This window comes from Balaenoptera ricei, chromosome 3 (genome assembly GCF_028023285.1).
Source record: "Balaenoptera ricei isolate mBalRic1 chromosome 3, mBalRic1.hap2, whole genome shotgun sequence".
NCBI classification, from domain to species: Eukaryota; Metazoa; Chordata; class Mammalia; order Artiodactyla; family Balaenopteridae; genus Balaenoptera; species Balaenoptera ricei.
This window is the reverse complement of record NC_082641.1, coordinates 131105327-131126557: the sequence shown is the minus strand read 5'-3', so window position 1 is coordinate 131126557 and position 21231 is coordinate 131105327. Positions and strand designations below refer to the sequence as shown.

At 50.1% G+C, this 21231-nt stretch overlaps 1 protein-coding gene across 1 annotated transcript in view; it reads right to left on the bottom strand.

Moving 5' to 3' along the window:
- The window catches only part of GALNT10 (polypeptide N-acetylgalactosaminyltransferase 10), a 223633-nt gene extending 205724 nt beyond the window's left edge, over positions 1-17909 (bottom strand). Inside the window, exon 1 of the mRNA XM_059917564.1 lies at positions 17710-17909. Coding sequence (XP_059773547.1) covers positions 17710-17868 — 159 coding nt within the window. The 5' untranslated portion in view covers positions 17869-17909. The remainder of the gene's footprint in view (positions 1-17709) is intronic.
- Between the last annotated feature and the right edge of the window lie 3322 nt (positions 17910-21231).

Below are 21231 nucleotides of genomic sequence, written 5' to 3'. Positions count from 1 at the left end.
TTTCTTTCCTTCTGCTAACTTTGAAGTTTTTTTTGTTCTTCTCTCTCTAATTGCTTTAGGTGTAAGGTTAGGTTATTTATTTGAGATGTTGTTCCTTGAGGTAGGATTGTATTGCTATAAACTTCCCTCTTAGAACTGCTTTTGATGCATCCCATAGATTTTGGGTTGTCATGTTTTCATTGTCATTTGTTTCTAGATATTTTTTGACTTCCCCTTTGATTTCTTCAGTGATCTCTTGGTTATTTAGTAGTGTATTGTTTAGCCTCCATGTGTTTGTATTTTTTACAGATTTTTTTCCTGTAATTGATATCTAGTCTCAGCGTTGTGGTCAGAAAAGATACTTGATATGATTTCAATTTTCTTAAATTTACCAAGGCTTGATTTGTGACCCAAGATATGATCTATCCTGGAGTATGTTCCATGAGCACTTGAGAAGAAAGTGTAATCTGCTGTTTTTGGATGTAATGTCCTATAAATATCAATTAAGTCCATTTTGTTTAATGTATCATTTAAAGCTTGTGTTTCCTTATTTATTTTCATTTTGGATGATCTGTCCATTGTATTCACCAAATTTTTAAAAATGTTTTGTTGTGAAATAATTTCAAACTTACAGAGAAGATGCAAGAAAAGCACAGTGAATCTTTCAACCATGTTTGTTGTCACCATTTTCCACCTTCCTGTTATCTTTCTTTCCCCCTCTCCCCCATCTATCTGTATCTATAATTTTTTCTGAAACATTTGAGAGAAAGTTGAAGACATAATAATCCTTGAGTCCTAAATTCTTTGGTGTGTATTTCCTGTGACTAAGGACATCAAAATCAGGAAATTTAACACTGATACAACACTATTATCTAATCTACAGTCAATATCTAAATTTTGCCAATTGATCTGATGTAATGTCCTTCATGCTAATTTTTTTTCTGTTTCAGGATCCAATCCAAGATTGTTCATTCATTTTCTCACTGATCAAATATGTCATATGCCAGGCACTGGGTAAAGCACAGGGGATAAAATAATGAGGGGGAAAACAGACACATCCACTGTCCTCATGGTGCTTATAGAATAGTTTAGTAGGGAGACATATTAATCAAATAATCACACTAACAGTAAGTTTGTGTCATCACAAACTAAGACACGTGCTTTAAAGTTAAAAAGCCTCAACTGAGGTGAGGGTTGGCGGGTGTGCATGTGGTGCTGGGGGTGTTGGACCAGAAAGCTCCCCTGAGGTTGGGACACCTGAGCTGAGATCTAAAGGGTGGGGCAGCGTTAACCAAGCCATTTGCACGCATGCATGTGGTGTGTGTGTGGTAGGGTAACTGGAAGAACGCCCACGCGATGAGAAAGACTTTGTGCAGGAGAATGCATGGCTTGTTGAAGGTCAGTAGAATGGAGGGCGGAGGGGGGAGGCAATGTGGGGAGGGGTCTGGAGTGGAGTTTAGTCTGTATCTCAGAACAACAGGAAGTTACTGATGGGTCCCCAGGAGAGCCAGTGGCATGATTCATATTTCCAAAAGGCCACTCTGGCTGCTGCTTGGAGAAAGGTAGTGAAAATAATATGGGTCAACAATCCCTCAGCCTTGATTTCAGAATCCAAAAGGTTTTTTTAGAACTCATTTAATGACAAAACCTGACCTGAACAGACATGAGGCTACTTATAGTCTTTATTTATTCACTTAGTGTGAATATTCTTACATTTTTGCCACAGGGAAAAAAATGTGTTATGATTATAGGGAGCAACCAAAGACCCTGCTGGGGCTATTACATAATACAGTGTGTACACTGTATTAACTTTCCTAATTCAGAAAGATTCTTATGCCACTCGACAACTTATTGCCTCTCAACTTCAAATCCACCTTCTTTGACAGCTGTGCGAAAATGGATCTGGGCCCTTTAAACATTTTTCCCTTGCCAGATAACATGATATTAACAGTGATCAGCAGATGCTAGAGAGACACTGCAGAAGGAAGGTTTTTTTGTTTTTTTGTTTTTCATCCTGGTTTTGGTGTATTTGCCAGGCAGGCAGCATGGATGACTTCTCCAGTCCAGGCTCCTGTAGCAAGCACACCTTCTCCATCGTCCAGCTTCAGTGACCAGCAGCATCCAGCTGCCGGCAGCTTCCCCCTAACACCTACTCCCTTGGGCGGTTTGGTAGCTGAATGTGTCCCACGAGACACCTCACCAAGAACGGCTTACCCCACCACAAACAGCTTTCTCCAGCACATTTCACTGGCGTGGCACCAGAGCTACTCCTCTGCCATTCAGTAAGCACAGCTCTTCCCTCCCCAACAAAGTCAAGATCTCAGCCCTCTTCCTTAAGAGCTCTCTCTCAGCCCGGTGGGGAGATCTTCCTTAGGAATTCTATCTCAACGGGAGTCGGGGGTGTGCTTCTTGCTGCTCTGTCTCTGCCCGAGGGCCATCTCTATCTCTGCTCCTGTATCTGCTATTCCCATGTTCTTTAGAACATACTTAGAGCTCTCTTCACTTCGTAATAGCCAATCCTTCATTACTCCAATCTCCTGTCACAGTTAATAGTTCTTTATACTCAAAGTTCCATGTCCAGATTACTGGGTGGTTTCTCTCTCCTGATAGAACCCTGACTAACATAATTGTGAATCCTAAAATACGCCTCATACAGAGGGGTTAGGCTAAGGGATTCTGGATCTGACATAATAACAGCATCTATGTACCACTTTTTATATGCCAGGCACTATTCCAAGTGCTTTGTGTATGTGAATTAATTTAATCCTGATTTAAATTAAAATTTTAACAGAGGAAACAGATCCAGTAACTTTCCCAAAGTCTCACAGCTAGTAAAGAGCAGAACTGGGATTCAAACCCAGGCAAACCTGTGGCTTTACAAGCCTGCGGTGAGGTGGGGAGGGAGCGAGGAGAGAGGGGGCAGCACACAGGTCAGCTCAAAGGCTGCCGCGCATCTTCTACCGAGCCTTCAGGGCCCCGTGCCCGCTCCGCCAACTGCTCACATCCCTGCCCTGGAACTGTGTGCCTAGAGGTCCAGCAGGTCCTTAAGGGCACAAGAGCAGAGACCATGTCCTTTTCTCCTGGAATGGCAAGTGCTTAGCAGAGAGCCCTCCTAGGCACATTCAGGATTCAGTCAAAATCTGCTGGATCAATGACATGTTGAATGAAATAGAACTATAGGCCCCAAAGCCAGCTGAACCACAGGTTGAGCCTTCTGGGTCTCATCCCGCGCTTGGAGCGCTCAGGCCCCGCAAGTGCTGTCCTGGGAGCTCCTCTGTCCCACCTGGCCTCACGTGCAGACATCTGACAGCAGTTGACAAAAGGACGTCTTAGGTCTTTTTCAACTCTAGACCTCCAGACTCGTCAGAGAGCAAGGCTGATGACATGATTTCTCTGCCCGACACGCTTCACGTCTCTGGGAACTGCCATGTGGAGTCCAGCCCATGGACCTGACCCCACCAACACCCCAGCCTCTCCCAGGCCCACTCCTGGCTCTACTCCTTAGGGGCCAGCAACACTGAACCTGGGAGACCCTGCGCACGCCACATGGTTTTCCCCACTCTGGGCTTTTGACTGTGCTTCCCCTCTGCTGGGAATCCCTATGCTCCGCACCCCTCCCCAGCCCTGCCCCTGCCTTCAAAGACTTAGGTCAGGAGTTCCTCCTTCTGGAAGCGTTCCCTGCTCCCACCACCCCCCCTCCATCCATCTGGGCTAACTGGCTCTCCTGTGTGCTCACATATAACCCCGTACCTGCGGCTACCAGAAGGAGATCCCACTGGATCCCGAGTGACTCCGCTGGCGCGAGGAGCCAAGTGTGGTGGTGAAAGCTCAGGACCCTGCAGGCCAACCACAGCTCCATCAGTGACCAGCTGTGTGACCTGGGGTGCAATATTTCATCTCCTTGGTGCTGAGTGCCCTCATCTATAAAATGGGGATATTTATAGTGTGTTTGCCATTGGATTGCTATGAAGATTAAGAACAATAATGTATGTAAGGTGCTTAAGACCGTGTCTGGCCAAAGCAGCCTGCAGAGGAGTTACCATCATGAGCGTCTGAAGCTCAGGGGCTGTGAGTCACGCAGCTTGGTGGCCTCACTACCTGGCATGGCGTCTGGTCCACAGCAGGGTGCAGGGTACGGACGAATGGATTCATTCTCCCTCCACTCCCATAGCCTCCAACCTGCTGCCCCGGCCTCCGGTGCCTCCTGTGTTGCCACTTCCACATTTCTGAGGCACACCTCGGATCAGGCCATCATCTGTGCAAGCTCTATCCTCGGCTTCCCTGTGTCCTGAGGCCCAGCCTACCAGCCTCCCAATCAGAGCCCCGGTGACACAGCCCTCACTCCCTGCAGTGACTCTCTAACGGGCATCCAAAGGTGCAGTGACTCTGCCACCTGAGAGACCCCGATCCTAGTATGCGTGCTTTGCTAAATTCCTAACCTTCCTCAGGGCCACCTTAGAAGTCACTGCCTTTCAGAAGTCCTTCCTGACCTCTTCCTCCTGGCATCGCCTGGCTGACCCCCACCTCAGTACTCAGGCTGCTCTGCCTTGTGCACCACATCACTGTGAACTTGACTATGTCCCCTGTAGACTAGGAGCTCTCTGAAGGCAGGGGCTGTTTTCTGTACCTATCACATAGTAATGACCCCCGCCCCAAATCAACTGAGGTGGGACCCAGAACAAAAACAAATTGTTGAAACCACTGTAGTGGGAACTCAAAAAAAAAGAGACAATGCAGTTAGGTAAAAGGCAGAATGTAACATGTGTTTACTCATTGGTATTCAAGGCTAATGGCTAAGTGTTAAAAAAATTTTTGAAAGAGGTTGATCTCTTAACAAGGAGAATGGCTTTAGCTAAAGAATACATATGTGCAGGGTAATAAGCTAATCCTCCATAGGAAGTGAGGATTTTTCCCATGAATTAAAAAGGAACTGAAGTAGCTGGAAGAGATTAAGACAATTATCCCTGCCTTTGCCAGCAGTGTTTTGTCCATCTCCACCCAAATACAACACACAAACATACTCATGCACACACATAAAACAATCTGACGAGAAAATGGTCCATGCATTAACTTCCTAGGGCTGCCAGAAAACATTACCACAAACTACGTGGCTTAAAAAAAGAAATTTACTGTCTCACAGTTCTGGAGGCTACAAGTTCAGAAGTGAGGTGTTGGCAAGGCCAGGCCTCCCTCTAAAGCCTCTGGGGGAGGATGTGCCTTTGCCTCTTCCAGCTGCTGGTCACCCCAGGCCTCCTGGTTTACACAGCACAGCTCCCATCTCTGCCTCAGACTTCACATGGCCGTCTTCCTTCACTGTGTCCCCCGTCTTATAAAAACACCAGTCAGTCACACATGATTAAGTTACACAAGACCATGCTACTCTAGCATGTCCTCATCTTAACCAAATACATCGGCAATGACCAAGTATGGTCACATTCTGAGGGCCTGGCGTTAGAACTTCAACGTATCTTTTCGGGGGGGACACGATTCAACCCACAGCAGTCCATTCATCCATGGGAGATGTGGTCCTTGGAGAAAGACCTGCCCAAGGTCACACAGCAACTGAAGGCATTTCCTCCACCAGGAAAACACCAGAACAGGGGGTCAGCAAACCAGGGCCTGCCAACCAGTCTGCTGCCTGATTCTGCAAATAAAGTTTTACTGGCACAGGGCATGCCCATTCATTTATGTATTGTCTCCGCTGCTTCCACACTACAATCACAGGGCTGGGGAGCTGCAGCAGAGATCATATGGCCTGCAAAACCTAAAATATTCTCTGGGCTACAAGAATACATAAAATACACTGGCCACGTTTGGGGGTGGAATTTCTAGAGACAGGAGGAAGCCCAGGCCCAAATGGCAGCTCTCTGGGACCCCTTCTCTCCAGCTGGAAGCCCTCTCAGCTGTCCTGCTAGGAAAGCTCCTTCAGTATAACTTCCGTCTGCCTAGAGAAATGGCAAAACATAGCACTACAACATTCGTGCCACTGAAGCTGTACAGATTAAATTCTATAAGCATTTCCAGGAGACAGAGATTAGTTCTCGCAGGAAGGTCAAAGAAGACTTTCTGGGAAGGGAAAGACTTGAGAGGAGCCTGCAAAGACGAGTAGTGGACTCTCAAGAAATTCTTTAGGCCACACTGAGCCATAGCATTATTACCTAGGACTCTGCTCAGCTACAGGAAGTGAGTTCCCCATCACTGGAGGTGTTCAAGCCAACGATGGCTGACCATTTGGCAGGGATGCAGTTGGGGGAGACAGGGCAAGATGAAAGACAGTCCCCCGGAATTGTGGATTCCACAGCGGTAGGCGGATGGCTTCTTCAGTCTCATATCTCATCATATTTGCTCAGAGAGACACACACAGCAGAGGGGAGACACGTAGGGAGGGAGTGGGGGTGGAGGGAGAGAGACACACACACAGAGAGAAAAGAGAGGGCTGAGAATCAGAAGGGGTGAAAGAGGCGAACTCACACCCAAAGCCAAAGAGAGCCCACACAAACCACGGAGGGAGGAAATCCACACCAGGGCTTTTTGTCCCCTTAACTGCTACAGAGGAAAAAAAGAGAGAGCAAAACCCTGACAATTAGTTAAAACTAATCAAATGTCCCTTTAATACCTCTGGCTTGGCACCTGGCAGCCTTCTTAATGTGCCCCATTGTTCCCTGGCAGGGCTCTTGGCTGCCTCTCCCGCTGCCAGGGGAGGGGAAGAGCAGCGGCCCAGCCAGGATCCAGGCTGGGGAGGGAGGCCCGGAGAGGCACACCCCAGACACACAGGGATGACTCTGCAGGGAGACCCTACCGCCCTCCCCAGCGGGAAAGTGAACACACCAGATGGCAAGATCTGGCAACTGCCCAAAGTGAGGGGCGCAGGAAGAGTTTCAGGTCTCAAAGCTGACGAGGCCTTTTTACTTGTACTCTGCTCACATGCCAGGAAGGTATTATCCCCACTTTACAGATGAGGAAATGGAGGCCAAGAGAGGTCAAATGACTTGCCACGGGCATCAGTAAAACGTGGTAGTTAAGAGGCAGTTAAGCAAAGTTTGAGAGTCAGAAATCTGAATCTGAGTCTGAGTCTCACCACTTGTTTGTTCTGCAGGCCCGAGAGGTTACTTAACGCTTCCTGAGCCCCCGTTTTCCCATCTGCAAAATGACCATAGTAAGAGCACTTATAACAGTGGAGAAATGAGATGGGACCCAGGCACGGCAGGCAGCAAGAGTGCAATGATTAATGCGGGTTATTGGTACCTCTGTGGTGCCAGGGCGGAAAGAGAGACGCAACTCTCAGCCCAGGACTGGCCACCACGCCAACTGTGCCCTGTCCTCCCACACCCCACTGCCGCACCATCAGCCACCTGGAGCCTCTAAGGGAAGGTTCCGGTAGGGAGGGGGATGGAGCTGCAGCCACTCCTGCCCTGGCAAAGGGCCCTGTCCTCAGAGACCTGGGTGGCTACATTCAGCTGAACTGCCTTCACACAGGCTCTTTCCCAGAAATGCCCTCCGGATGCCTTTGAGGGCCGCCCCCACCCCCAAAAGGCATGTGCCGTTTCTGCTGGGAAAGCCACCTTCCCTCTCATTTCACAGACTCCTAACACTCCCCCTGTAACAGGAGTGTACATACTGGGGCTCCGCGACACGCCAAGAAGCACAGGCAGAAAACAAGGTGGACTCTGTGCTCACGTCGTTGCTAATGAACCTACACGCCCCTGACACAGCTGGAACCAACTATATTAGACAGGGTGGACCTCAGATTCAGAACCCCTAGAGACACAGAGAGGCAAGGCAAGTGGTTCCTAGTCTCACATAGAGCAGGAATCATCCAGATATAAACTTAAGTGAGTCTGTTCAAGAGCCTAAGGCTTATATTTTACATTTCCAAGTAACCACCTTTTCCCCCCTGGAAAGTGCATTAGGCTTACAGTCAGAGGACCAGCCTCAGCTCACTGGCTCTGTCACTTGTCCTGTCACTTATGCTCTTTGAACCTCGGCTGGCTCATCTGTCAAGTGACAAACTGGACACAGGTTATAAAGCAGGGCTCCCAAACTCCAATGTCCCCAGAGGCCAGCACAGTTACAGGAAAGGGTGAGGAACCCAGGTTTGAGATCACAAGGTGTGGCAGGGGCCGCGGCCGACGCAAGAGCCGGAGCCTGTCTAGACGGGGCAGCTGCTACCCAGATCCAGCCACTTTTTGTGATGCTGTAACCCGGGCCCAGCTGCTAGACCTTTCCATTTTCCCCCAAAAGCCAGAAAAGATAATTTTTAAAAATGTGAAATATTCCAATGTTTAGGTACTGACAACAACTTACTAACATTTAAAAATAAAGACATCCAACCATTTATGGGCCAGCATTGGATGAACCACACAAAACATGTCTCTGGGCTACATGTGGCCCACAGGCCACCAGTTTGCAACCTCCAATAAAATACCATATAAGGTTGTTTTTTTTTTTTTAAAGTAATACAAACGTCAAATAAAGTAATAAAAGAAGTTATCTGAAGGAGACAGCCATTAAGGTTTATTACCAATAAAATAACCAGGAATTCAAACTATAGTCCCTGCTGCCCCAAAAACAGTCACTAATTTTTCAGTAAAGTTAGGTGCTGAATTTAGAAACTGGTTATTTCACAGACGCGCGCACACAGGTACGCGTTTTAACTGTCAGCAGCTGACTGATCAATGCTCAGGAGGAGGCATGCAGAAATAACAGTTTTCAGTTGAGCACATACAATGTGCTTTAGCAGCGGGAAGTAATTTTCACACACTCCCCCGCCAAGATGTTTCCAACCTGTTTCCCTTTACGAAACCCCCTTCCTCCAAAGCCCGGCCAGCCCCCTCTGCTCAGCAGCGCTGGCCTCTCCCTCTTCCAGGAGGCTGACATTTGTAACGGGGCGAGACCAGCCCAAACATACAACCCCGGTTAACTGGGAAGCTGCCCAGGAGTGAGGCTCCCAGGCGGCCCGTGGGACCTGCTGCAATACTGCACTGAGGCATTCGGCTCGCAGAAGAGCATTCCAGAGCCAACACAATGGATCCAAGAACCAGGCTCGTGGGGCTCTCAGCGATAACCTCCCACGTCCGTCCGGGGAAGAGGGTGGACTCACCCGAGGTCAGAGGATGGCAAGGCAGCAGGAGGGAGCCTCGGGCTGTGAGCTCTGCTCTGCTTGGGGGGGACTCCAGGGCTGGAACCCTGTTTCCATCACTTCCCAGTTGTGTGGCCCCGGATACGTCATGGAACCTCTCTGCTCATTTTCTTCCTTTAATGTCATTTAATCACCATGACATGACGAAGGAATGCTGACTGTGCTCATTTTAGGAGAAGGCAGAGCTGGGCCTGGGAATCAGGGGTCCAGTTCCCAATCACACACTCTCTCCAACTCAAGGGAGAGGCCCCTAGGGTCTCCATAATGTGACCCCTTCCTGGGAAGGCCCTGAGTTCAATACCCACCCCCTCTGTGGGCATCTCACCTTTGCCCCCACAGCAGGAAGGCAGAGGACCCAACTGCGAAAGGCAACAGATCACAGGCACCAGCGGAAAGCAAAGCTTTAGGGCCCCAGAGAGTCCCTGTGGCCCACTGCAGAGGGATCTGCAAAATGCACGGCCCATCCCAGATGCCAGTCCCAGACTCTGAGCTGTCTGCATCTGACACGGCGCCACTATTAACAGGCACCAGAGTCCCCCGGGGAGAGCTGGCTGGCAACCTGGGGAAGCTGCAGCTAAACACACTCCCCAGGAATAGACGTTCGAAGCGCTCCTGGGGGGAAAGGAGTAAGCACCTGGAGAGGAAGGCGAGGTCTGCCTCCTGGGGGTGTTGACAAGCTGGGGACACGGGCGGAGAGGAGAGATTTCCCTGCTGGATTCTCAGCAGGATCTGCTGAATACATGGCTCCTTGGCCCACCCCAGTCTGGCCCAAGCAGGCTCCTTGGGCACGGGTCCTGGAGCCTCCACCGTTACCAGGCTCCTCAGGGACGCCGAAGCGCCCCGCAGTTCCAGAAGAACCATTCCCCGAGGCCAGGCTTCCTGCACTCGGCCAGCAGTCACCGAGCACCCACACATCATTCACTCACTCACCTGCTCCTTCGGTCCCTCAGCAAATACTTTGGGCAATCAAGAGAGGGTGACTGGGATGGAGGTTCCTTCAGGAGCAGACAGGCTGGACAGATCAAAAACGATAACTACACTGCATGTTTTCATAAGGGGCTCTGGACCCCTGAGGAGAGACGGCTGACCCAGCAAGGGTGAGTCAGGTTTAGGGGCAAGATGGCAGGGAAGAAGGGTGTCAGAGGCAAGGGAGCAGCATGTGTGGAGGTCCAGAGGCTCACAGAACACACAGACAGGGGCAGGGAGGGAGAAGCAGAAAGAAAGGCAGGACCATGCCTTCCTGGAAAGGCCTCTGGTCTAAATGGGCAGAGAAAGCCGGGGGCTCAGGGGAACTAAAGCAGGGTGAGAGACCCCTGGGGGCTAGAGTGACCAAAGAATACTTCCTGGAAGCAGCGAAGAATACTGCCTAGAAGGATGCAGAGGATTTGTGTTCTCTCCTCGGGGAGGAAGTAGGTGGGCACCCCCAATGATGGATTCAGATTCCAAAGAGGCAGGGAGTGGGGTACAAAGAGCAGCCTGTGCCATGAGGCCAACCACCTATCCTCCACCTTCCAGACAAAGACAATATAAGCATCCCTCCCTACCTCCGCCACAGGGAGGCCAAGAAGAATGGACCCCTACTCTAAGCCAGGCACTGCCCACAAGCAGCAGCACTACCACACTCAACTGAGCGCTTTCTGTACCAGGCCTGGCGCTCAGGGTCTCACCCACAGTGACTCACCCAACCCTCAGAATGCCCACCCCCAGAGTTAACATTATGCCCATTTTACAGGCCAAGAATTCCAGGCACAGAGGTCAAGTGACTTGCCCAAGGCCAGAGATCTGAACCAGGCAGTGTAGCTCCAAAGCCAAAGCCCTACACGTTGCTCCACAGTGTCTCAGTCTAGTGAGATTGGGGAGTCGCTATGCCAATGGGGCTTCGGCAGGGGTGGGGTGAAGGTTCCTCTTCAAGGTCACCAAATGACCTTGTGGGCTCACCGAGGAAGTTCAGTCTTAGAGCAATGGTCACTACCCTCTGTGCAGACATCTGGGCTCCCATGGCAGCCTCGCAGGAGGGGTGGAGGGGCGGTGTGGAAAGCAGGGTCTTTCTCCTGCCTCAGCACTGGGTCAGAGACTCACAGGCTCAAATACCAGCTCCACAACCACACGCTGTGCATCCTTGGGCCATCCTTGGGCAAATACCTGTACCTCTGTGAGCCTCCACTCCCTCACTGGCTCCCACCTGTCTATAATTGTGAGTATTTAACAAGACATACAGGTAAAGGGCTTATGAGTCCAATGCCTAGCAGAATAAGTGCTAAATAAATGGTAGCTGCTATTAATTATTATTGACATTACCATCTTATCATCTACATCATCATCTTTCTTGTTAGTGTCATTTCATACTGTGGCTTTTATCATCTAGGAAATCTGAAGACCATTCAGCATCTGAAGCTCAGAATTCTCTCAAAACCAAAGAGAAGAAAGAAATGGGCCTGCTTTTCCCCTTCCCTCTCCTATCTATACTCAGCAGAGGGCAGCAAACAGGAACCATCCAAAGATAAGAGGAGAGAGACACATGGAGAGAAAGCTACACACTCATAAATACACACCCACCCACCAGAGCAAGCGGAATTGTTTAGCTTCCTCTAGCTTCCAAAGTATGAACACTCCGCCTCCTCCAGCTAAGAAGGGCCAGGCAGAAAAAAACTCGAAGCTGAAGAGACAGAAGTTCTTTTTCAGCTTGAGACAAATTTTCAACCAACTGCCTTTTAATGGAGGGTGGAGGAGTGGAGGAGAGGGACAGCTCTCAGGACACCTGTGAGGGGAAAGGAAGGCGGCAGCAGAACTCATAAGATTAAATAAAAGCAGCTTTTAACTGCTCCTTATCTTAACCCTCCACTTACCCTGTGCTGGAAGCATTTGCGCCCGGGCTTTCCCCAGGAGGGCACTGAGGCCCACAGAGTGAATCATCTCAGCCAGGAGTGGCAGAGCTGGGATGAGGATACGGACCTCCAGGCTGCAGGTTCAGTAACTAAAACTGAGTCCAAGATGGCAAAGAGGTTTTATCTCAAGGCCCAGGTCTGATGCCCAGCAGTGACTGGCCGGGACACTGTGTCAGCAGGATTCTGGAGTGGACATTTGTTGGCTTCATCCCTAGATTTCATTTCCCCTCCTCCCCATGACAGCATCCAGATTTTTCTCCTGGAACCTGCTCTTCCTATGATTTGGGTGGCCTGACCCCACCCCTAGCTGCAGGGTGGGTTAGGTCAATCAGCATAGCTCATCCTCCTGACAAGTGTGAATGGTTAGATCCAAACTGGGCCAGTAACACCTAAGGAGTCTCGCTAGAGTTTATAGGAAACAAGTTTCCACTCTCTTATAAAGAAGCTACCAGAAGAAGCAGACTCTCTCCTGTAGGATCTGGGTGTGGATACAAGGTAAGAAAGAGCCTCAACCATTTCTTGCTACCTTGGGGGCTCAGTCTACGACGTGAACCTCTAGAACATACCACACCTGAAGTCCACTGCAGTTACAGGAGTTAATATATTCCCTTACTCAGTTCAGCCTACGTGGCTTAATTCCTTCTGTTAACTGCAACTGAGAGAATCTGAGGCGGCTCTTAGACTCAGGTTGGCTCTGTCTGCCACGGGGAGCAGTAATGGTGCCACACGCTATGCATCCTTTTAATTCCTCTATTGCCCTGCTGGATCCCATTGCCACCTTAAAATTTAATACATTTCACTTGCTTTAAAACTGTAAAAATTTGGAAAGAAAATTTACAAAAATAGATCTGCAAAAAAGCCCGGTAAGTTCCAGCAGATAATCGGTCTCGATACGTACTGGCCTCCAAAACTGGGAGTGATAATCTTGGCTCATGAGGGATATAATCGTAGAGAAGGATCAAATATTAGGATGTGAAGGGAAAAAACATGCATGGTGAGACAGAGCAAGAACTTGGAGAAGAACTGGGCTCTGGTCTGCCTCCCTCCCTCTGAGAACTGATTTCCCCTCTCCTGGGCCTCAGTTTTCGTATCTACTACATGAGGGGCTTGGACTAGATAACTTCTGTAGCACCCTTCCTGCTCTGACACGCATAGATCCTATAGCAAACATGTTCTGACTGTCTTCCAAGTGCGAAGGCTTAAGCTATGTGCTAGAGGAGGATGTGGTTTCTACGCCAAGACATTTCCGGGACGAGAGGCCACGATGCACTCCTTAGACACAGGAACTCAGGCATGTATAGCCTATCTCCTTTCCTGGGCATGAGGACAATGGTTCTCTGAGAAGCAGGACTCAAATTATTTAAGTCTTCCTGGGGGCATCGGGGGCAAGGGGGCATCAGCTCTTCCCTTGCTGGCTCTGACACATACATGACATACCGTCAGATATATGCATGATACAGAGCCCACTGCAAACACCTTGTGAGCATTTAGCTGCCACGGGACACATTTCTGGCTGCCAAGTTTGCCTCAGGGTGTCTTTTAGTGATGAGATCCTGATGCCATCTCTGTGTAAGAGCTGACTGCGGACAAGGTACAATTAGCAAGCAAGATGGTTATCCTTTAAATGGGCCTTTGCTTTTACATTCCTGATTCCATTCTTCGTTATCATGTCACTGGAGCCAACAGATTAAAGGCTGAACACAGCCTGAGAGAAGGCATTAGAGTATAAACATAACCCTAAGTAGTGGTCTCATCACAAGGTAGATATGGCGGCCTGTTTAAACACACTTCTGCTATCCAGGCCTTTCCAACACAAGCTTCCAAACTCACAGAACCCCAGGATGCTGGAGTTGGGAAAGTCCTAACAAAGTATCTATCCCCTACAGTGCAAATAAGATTCAACATGCCATTAACTCCACTTGAGTAGCAGTGTTGAGAAACAGTCGGAGGCCAAGTTTGGGCTTCGAGGGAAAGTGATTGATTAGCAATGTCTGCCCTGGCCAGGGGAGGGGAAGCACTCTTCTGACACACATTTACCTTTCTCCTTCTGAATCTAAGCCCTCACTTCACAGGTGGAGAATCTAAGGCCCAGAGGAGTTAAACCACTTTCCTGAGGTCACACAGTGAGTTCAGGGCAAGAGAGTAAACTAAAACCCAGGCCTCTGTTCCCAGACCTTTCTCAGTTGGGCTCCCTAGGAAACTGCAAGCCTAGGATGAAAAAAGAATGCAGGAAGTCAGATTTGCTCAGGTAAATCAACAACCCTTCCCCAGTGGCATCAGATTTCAGTTGGGCAAGCAGACAAAGAAGTGATTAGCAATCTAAAGGATCCCAACCCCTCTGTAGAGAATTAAACAAATCATTCCATGGCTACATTTCTGTGGTACTTAACTTCCTGATGGGTAAGGCTCTGCCACCAGGAAGAATAAAAAAACGGGGCAGGGGGAGGGAAGTATTGATTTCTGGATGTTCTAAGAACAAAGTTCAGCTCTGACACAATGAGAAAAACTCTTGATATTTGAAAATTAAAGTCGTTGGTATTCCATTATCCCACCAATTTCTATTGCATGCTTGCTATTATCCAATGAAGTCATTTTCACAAGAGAATATGGCTCAGAAATGGGGAGGGACTGCATCACATTTCTTAACACGGGTTCTTAATAGCCAGTTCCCAAGCCTGGAATATGAAACAGACCAGAGAATTAAACCAAGCTGTTAAGCACATTGGGACTAGAAATGAGAGGCACCCCCCAAATTAAAATGAAGATGGCTTCAAGACTGGCTTTTCTTGCTTGGTTTTGCAACTTTCCAAGAAGCCAGCTGTCCGACCAGATGAATGCTCAAATCCTTGAAGCTTTATGTGTCCTTTACAAATCAGCTGCCCTACCCAGCTCCAGTAGTACACTAAGCATAAGCTAGCATAAATTACACAGACTTACGTTCTAGCAGATGATAAACCCTCTGAATTTAAAATCCTGTATTCTTTAATCCAGTGGAGAAATCAAGGAGTTAAAGGACTAAAACAGTGAGTATGTTACCATCAAGGAAACTTCTCTCAAATCCACAAGGAATATAGTTTTCATTTGGATAAAATCCTGTTGTCCGACTTCCCTCCAGAGCCTCTGCAGTTATTTCTACTCAAAAGATCAATGAGGTGCTCTGGGGTAATTCTCAACAATTACAGGAGTGACAAGCTGAGCTCAGAACTGGTCAGCCCTGTCGAAAGAAGCTCTGTGTGCTTGAGATGCCAGATTCCCCAGATAGCAGCCTGATGTGGTACGTGCACGTTCCAGCGCTCTGGGATGAGGGATGGAACACCAGCACTCTGAGAAGTCAGCCTCCTCCCTTGAGGCCAGCTGACATTCAAAAGGACTCGAGGCCAAGCCTAGTGCTGTGCATCTGCAGGAGAGTGAAACAAAAAGGGGCTGTGTGGAAATTTGGCAGGGTGTTCCTGAAAGGCAGCAGATGAATGCTGAATCCTATGGCACCTAGAAGAGCTGATCGTTGGGGAAACAGCTCCATTCTACTGCTCCCAGGAGGCTAAGATATTTTCTTTAAAGCAAGGATCATCAGTTGGCACCCCCTACCACCACCACCAAACCCCTTTACCACTTCTTTCTCCTCTTCCCCTTCATGATATTCCAGAGAAAAAGAAATGAACAAGAACTAGACCTTCCCAGATGAGCCTCTCTGTCCATTTCAGTTAAGGGCTCCGAGCGGCGCCCAGCTGTTGCTCCCCTCTCTCTCTGCCCAAAAGGCTGCTTTACTCCATCAATCCCCTCTTGTGCAAGTGACTAATTTACTTTGAAAGCTCAGGCCAAACTGGCAGTTAACCTTGACCTTCTCTCTACACATCTGGATCTATAGAAAATGAAAATCAGGATTTCTCTGGCATCCACAGCAAATGAAATACGAGGGCTTTCTCCAGGCAGAGGCAGAATGTCAGGAGCTCTTTCAGAACTGGCTACAGCTATTCCAAAGGAGAGTCTGCACTTGGGCAGGACAATGCCCCCTTGATCTGGGGCTGTGTCTAGTACGGAGTCTTCACAGCTAGGGATGCTACAAGGGGCTCCTGCCTCAGGAAAGGAAAAAGAAGTGGCCATTGTCCTCCACATTGGTTCACTGACAGTATCACAGAAAGCTGGAGCTGGACCAGTAACCACATTTTACAGATGGAGAAAGGGAGGCTCAGAGAGGGAGATGGGAGGTGGTCAAGGACACACACAGCAAGTTAACAGTAAAGCTGAGGACAGAACCCTGAACTCCTGACCCTGATGCTAGTACAGGGTGGGAACAGATTTCATGAAGGAAAAACCCATATAGATACAGAATTTAAGAGAGGCATCGAAGTCAGCTGTCAGGGTTTGAACCAGGGGTTTAGGAAAGGAGTTGGAGCCTTACTTTCCAAACAGTAGATCTACCAAAAGGATTAACCAGGTCCTCCAGGATGGTTTGCAACAATTACCAGAATGACAGGCTGCCCTCAAACTGGTCAGCCCTGTCGCAAAGAGCCCTCTGTACTCAAGACAGCTGATCCTGGGAAGAGAAAGGAAAACCATCCAAATTCAGCCTCTTCCCTTATCCGGCCGACCATCAGTCAAGTTCAACCCTGATGCACAACTTATCCACTTCCCACGGGACCAAGCAAATCCCACAAGAGAACCTGAAATGTCCCACTGTGTGAAACAGTTCATGCATATATAGCCTCACTGGCACCTACTGAGCTAGGAGCTAGGACAGTAGAAGTGATGTGACAGAGCTTTTGCTATCAGTCTACATGTACTCCTCTCTCTCTCTCTCTCTCTCTCTCTCTCTCTCACACACACACACACACACACACACACACACAAATGTACATAGGTGAGTTCAGAGGAGGCAAAAATAATTAAGATTTCAGTCTTGGCTGCAAGAAACACAACACCTAATCAGCCTGGACAAGTTCAGAAGGGGTCATGGGTACTCTGAGAAGGGACAGGGGAAGCATCTGATGTTCCATCCTCAGAGCACTGGGCACAAGTAGCCTCTGGGGAATTTGAGGGTTCTCCCACCACAGCCTCCACTTCTGGATTCCCAGAAAGTCAAAGGCAGCAGGCCCCTCAAAGACCAGGAGCTCCACTACCATCCCCCAGGGCCTGAAGCTCCAAGGAGAGCGTGATCCTTGCATCCTCCGAGGAATCCACAGGATCTGGGAAAGAAAGACGGCTGGGAAAGAAGGAGGGTGGAGAGGACGAAGGCCCAGGTGTCTCTTTGGGCAGATGGGTAAACAAGAAAAGGAGCTGACCTGAGTAGGAAACATCGCGATCAGCAGGTGGGGGGAAAAGCGGAAAAGACCTGGACACCAAATAGAAGGACCAGCATCTCCAGAAGAAGGAGTCATCCTGGGATACAGGGCTGCAGGATCCTCCAAAAGAGAGGGATGCTGGAAGAGGTGAGGGGACACCAGACAGGGACAGAAAAGAGGATGGCAACCTATGGGAAGAAACAGACCATCACACTGGGCATCAGTTGGTTCGGTTTCGGAATAGCGTAGGACAAATCCTATCCTTCGCTGAGCCTCAATTTTCCCATCTAAAACAATGGGAAGAACCGAGGAGTCTCTGGAGCTGACTCTGAGAAGGCAGACAGGGGCCGATGAAGGAAGGAACCGAAGGCCAGAAGTGAATTCAGGAAGAGCGTGTTTCCAACTGCATGGCAACTGGGGGACTCACCTGTCCGGCCGCCGGGGCCACCGCTGCTCCGGATCCCCCGGGTGTGCCGTCGGGCTGCCGCTCGCGGTACAGCGCCCAGAGCCCCACGTTGGGCAGAAGGACCAGGGCCGCCAGCACCAGCGCCACCGCCTGCAGAAGCCGCTTCTCCTTCCGCCTCATCGGGGCCGGTCAGCCCCGCCGCGCCCCGCCGGCCCCGCCGAGCCGCCCCCAGCTCCGCGCGTCCGCCCGTCCGCCCGGCGGCGGCAGTACCTCAGCAAAGAGAAGCGACCGCGGCGCCGGCCCCGCTCCAACTCCGCGGCACTTCCGCCGCTCACCGGCCGGGGAGCCGGACTCCACCACAACGCCGCCACTGCGGGGGAGGGTCGCCGCCAACACCGCCGCCCCCTAGTCCTGCCGAGCCGCGCGTCCCACCCCGCCTCCTCGGGGTCGGCTGCCGAGAGCCATACGCCGCGAGCCGCGGCCTTCTCGCTGCTCTTTGTGCTCCGCCCGGAGGCGGCGAGGGCCCAGTGCAGACCGCTCCCCCCTCTCGGGCCGCGATGGTGCGGCCCGCTCCTCCGCTGCTCCCCCGCCCGCAGGAGCTTTGCGAAAGTCGGGGAGTTGGCAAGTTGGGCGCTAACTGGTGTGGGCTGGGACGCGCTCCCAGGGACCCCAAAGTCCCGCCCGGCCACTTCGGCTCCGGACTCCAGCCGAGAGTTTTCGGGCTCCCCAGGGATATGCAAATCGTGCTGGAGCCCGGCCGGACACTCCGCGCCTGGGAGTAGGGCTGTGACTTCCCACCCCCAGAGGGTCGGTCCCGAGGACCTGCGGACCTCCTTTGCCCCCCGGCCCTCGGCGTTACCAGGCGGGAAAAGGAGCCGCAGCTGCGCTGCACGCGCGAGGTTCTGTGAGCGGGCCCTGGTTTTCTTCCCTCCGAGTTCCTGGCAGTAGGTGTGAATGCTCTCTGTAAACTGGGGTGTGCTGTCCCCCACCCCACCCCGCCACCTGTCTGTTGTCCCTGCCAACCGGCGGGGAGGTGCCCGGAGCTTCTCTGCAGGACTGTTTCTCACGCGAATACAGCCTCCTTGGAGTTGAAATGCCCTCCAGTCCTACGTGTGCCTCTGGGCACTCAGCTCACGGAGCCCTTTCTCGAAACCTTTTGTCGGTTCCTATCTTCCCTTCAGCTACTCAGCAAACTGTGCCAGGCACCGGGATGAAATGAAAACAGACTCGAGCCCTGACATCTGGGAGCAGAAACATTAAACACATAATCGCATTAGACAAGCGAATGTGTCTATAACCGTGGTGAGGGTTCTGAGGAAGTCGGACCGTCTGGGCTCTGCGGACGGACCGCCAAGGGGCCCGACTCCGATGGCGATGCCTGTGGCTCCTACAGTGCTCTTTACTTAATTGCTTCCTCTCTGATGCCGAGGGACGACGCGCCCTCTTGGTTGCCTTCCTTTTTGCCATCCCCACATGCGTTCTCTTGATTCTCTGGGTCTCCAGCCCAGCCGCTGACCCCCGTGCCTGGCTAGCTGCTAGCCCCCCAGCCTTGGACCAGCATCCTGACGAGTCCTGCTTCCCAGTTCTTCCAGCTCCAGGGTGAGCAGTGGAGATCCAGTTTTCCGCAATCATAGCTCGGATCTTGACATCTGCTACAAAACCTTCAAAACTCCCATCTTTGGACTTCCCTGGTGGCGCAGTGGTTAAGAATCCGCCTGCCAATGCAGGGGACACGGGTTCGAGCCCTGGTCCGGGAAGATCCCACATGCCGCAGAGCAACTAAGCCCATGAGGCACAACTGCTGAGCCTGCGCCCTAGAGCCCGCGAGCCACAACTACTGAGCCCGTGTGCCACAACTACTGAAGCCCCCGCACCTAGAGCCCGTGCTCTGCATCAAGAGAAGCCACCGCGATGAGGAGCCCGCGCACCACAGTGAAGAGTAGCCCCCGCTCTCCGCAACTAGAGAAAGCCCGTGTGCAAAGAAGACCCAACACAGACATTAATTAATTAATTTAAAAAAACCCAACTCCCATCACCTAGGCTAGAGCTGATCAAACATTCTCTCCTGCTTTCTGCCCTGCCCTGCTAGTTGCTGGCTGTTTTCCTTCATGTGCTGTGGACCACGCAGCTCCTTCCACCCAGAAAGCCTCCTCTTCTCCATCTCTGTCGGTGGAAACCTGGTCCATCTTCCTATGTCTAGTTGAACTGCCACCTCCTCCATGAAGTCCTCCAAAACTCCTCCTCAGGGGGCTGCTGTCTTTGGATTTGTCACAGTAGTGCTTACCTTTTATTGAAATACTTACTCTATGCCAGGCACCATGTTAAACCCTTGGCAAGCGTTACCTCTTTTAATGCTCACAGTTACTCTGTGAGGTAAGTGCTTTTCTTATCCTTGTTTGCAAGTGAGATTCAGATTAAAGAAAGCTGCAGCCAGAATGCTCCTGGTTTAACAAAGATCAGGTAAGATCATCCCTCTGCTCAAATCCCTCCAATGGCTTCGCATCTTCCACTGGATTCCTAGAAGGAACTACAAGGTCCTACAAGGCTATTTATGAACAGCCCTCACCCTTTACTCTCTTCATTGTGCCCCAGCCCACTGGCCTTCTTCCTGTTCCTCAGAGCACACCAGGCACATTCCTGCCTCTTGGCCTTTGCACTTGCTATTACCTCTGCCTAGAATACCCACTCTTCCATCCCTAGATCCTAGCCCTATGCCTTTTAAAATTCTTTTATTGTGGTAAAAATACCATTTTAACCATTCAGTGGCATTAAGTACATTCACATTGTTGTGCAGCCATCACCTCTCTCCATTTCTAGAACTTTTTCATCTTCCCAACCTGAAACTCTGTACCCGTTTAACACTAACTCCCCAATTCCCACCCCCCCCTCCATTCCCCTCAACCCCTGGTAACCACCCACCATTCTGTTTTCTGTCTTTATGAATTTGACTATTGTAGGTACTCCATATAAGTGGTATCATACAATATTAGACCTTTTGTGTCTGGCTTATTTCACTTAGCATAATGTTTTCAAGATTCATCCATGTTGTAGCATGTGTCAGAATTTCACCCTTTTTTAAGATTGAATAATATTCCATTGTACATATATATACGTATTTTGCTTATCCATTCATCCATGGATGGACATTTGGATTATTTTCACCTTTTTGGCTATGGTGAATAATACTGCACTGAATAGCCCTATGGTTTTTATCCTGCAGTTGCTGTAGTGTTTCTGTAATTGAATTTCCATCCGGTCTCTTTGACAAAAGTGGAAGTTTCTAGAGGGAAACACAATGTGGCAACACTTTTATGCACCTCCACAGCACCACACACAGTGCTAGAAACAGTAGCTAGAGTGATCCGTTTACAAACACGAGGCTCGCTCTGCTCCTGGGAACTGGCCTACGACTTCCCTTCAAGTTAGAATAGTCTATGAGTATCCTTACCACAACCCATGAGGCCCTCAGTGATCTGGCCTGACTTCTAGATTGTGCCCTCTCTCCTTCCCTTATAGTTACACTGATTTTATTGCTATATTCCT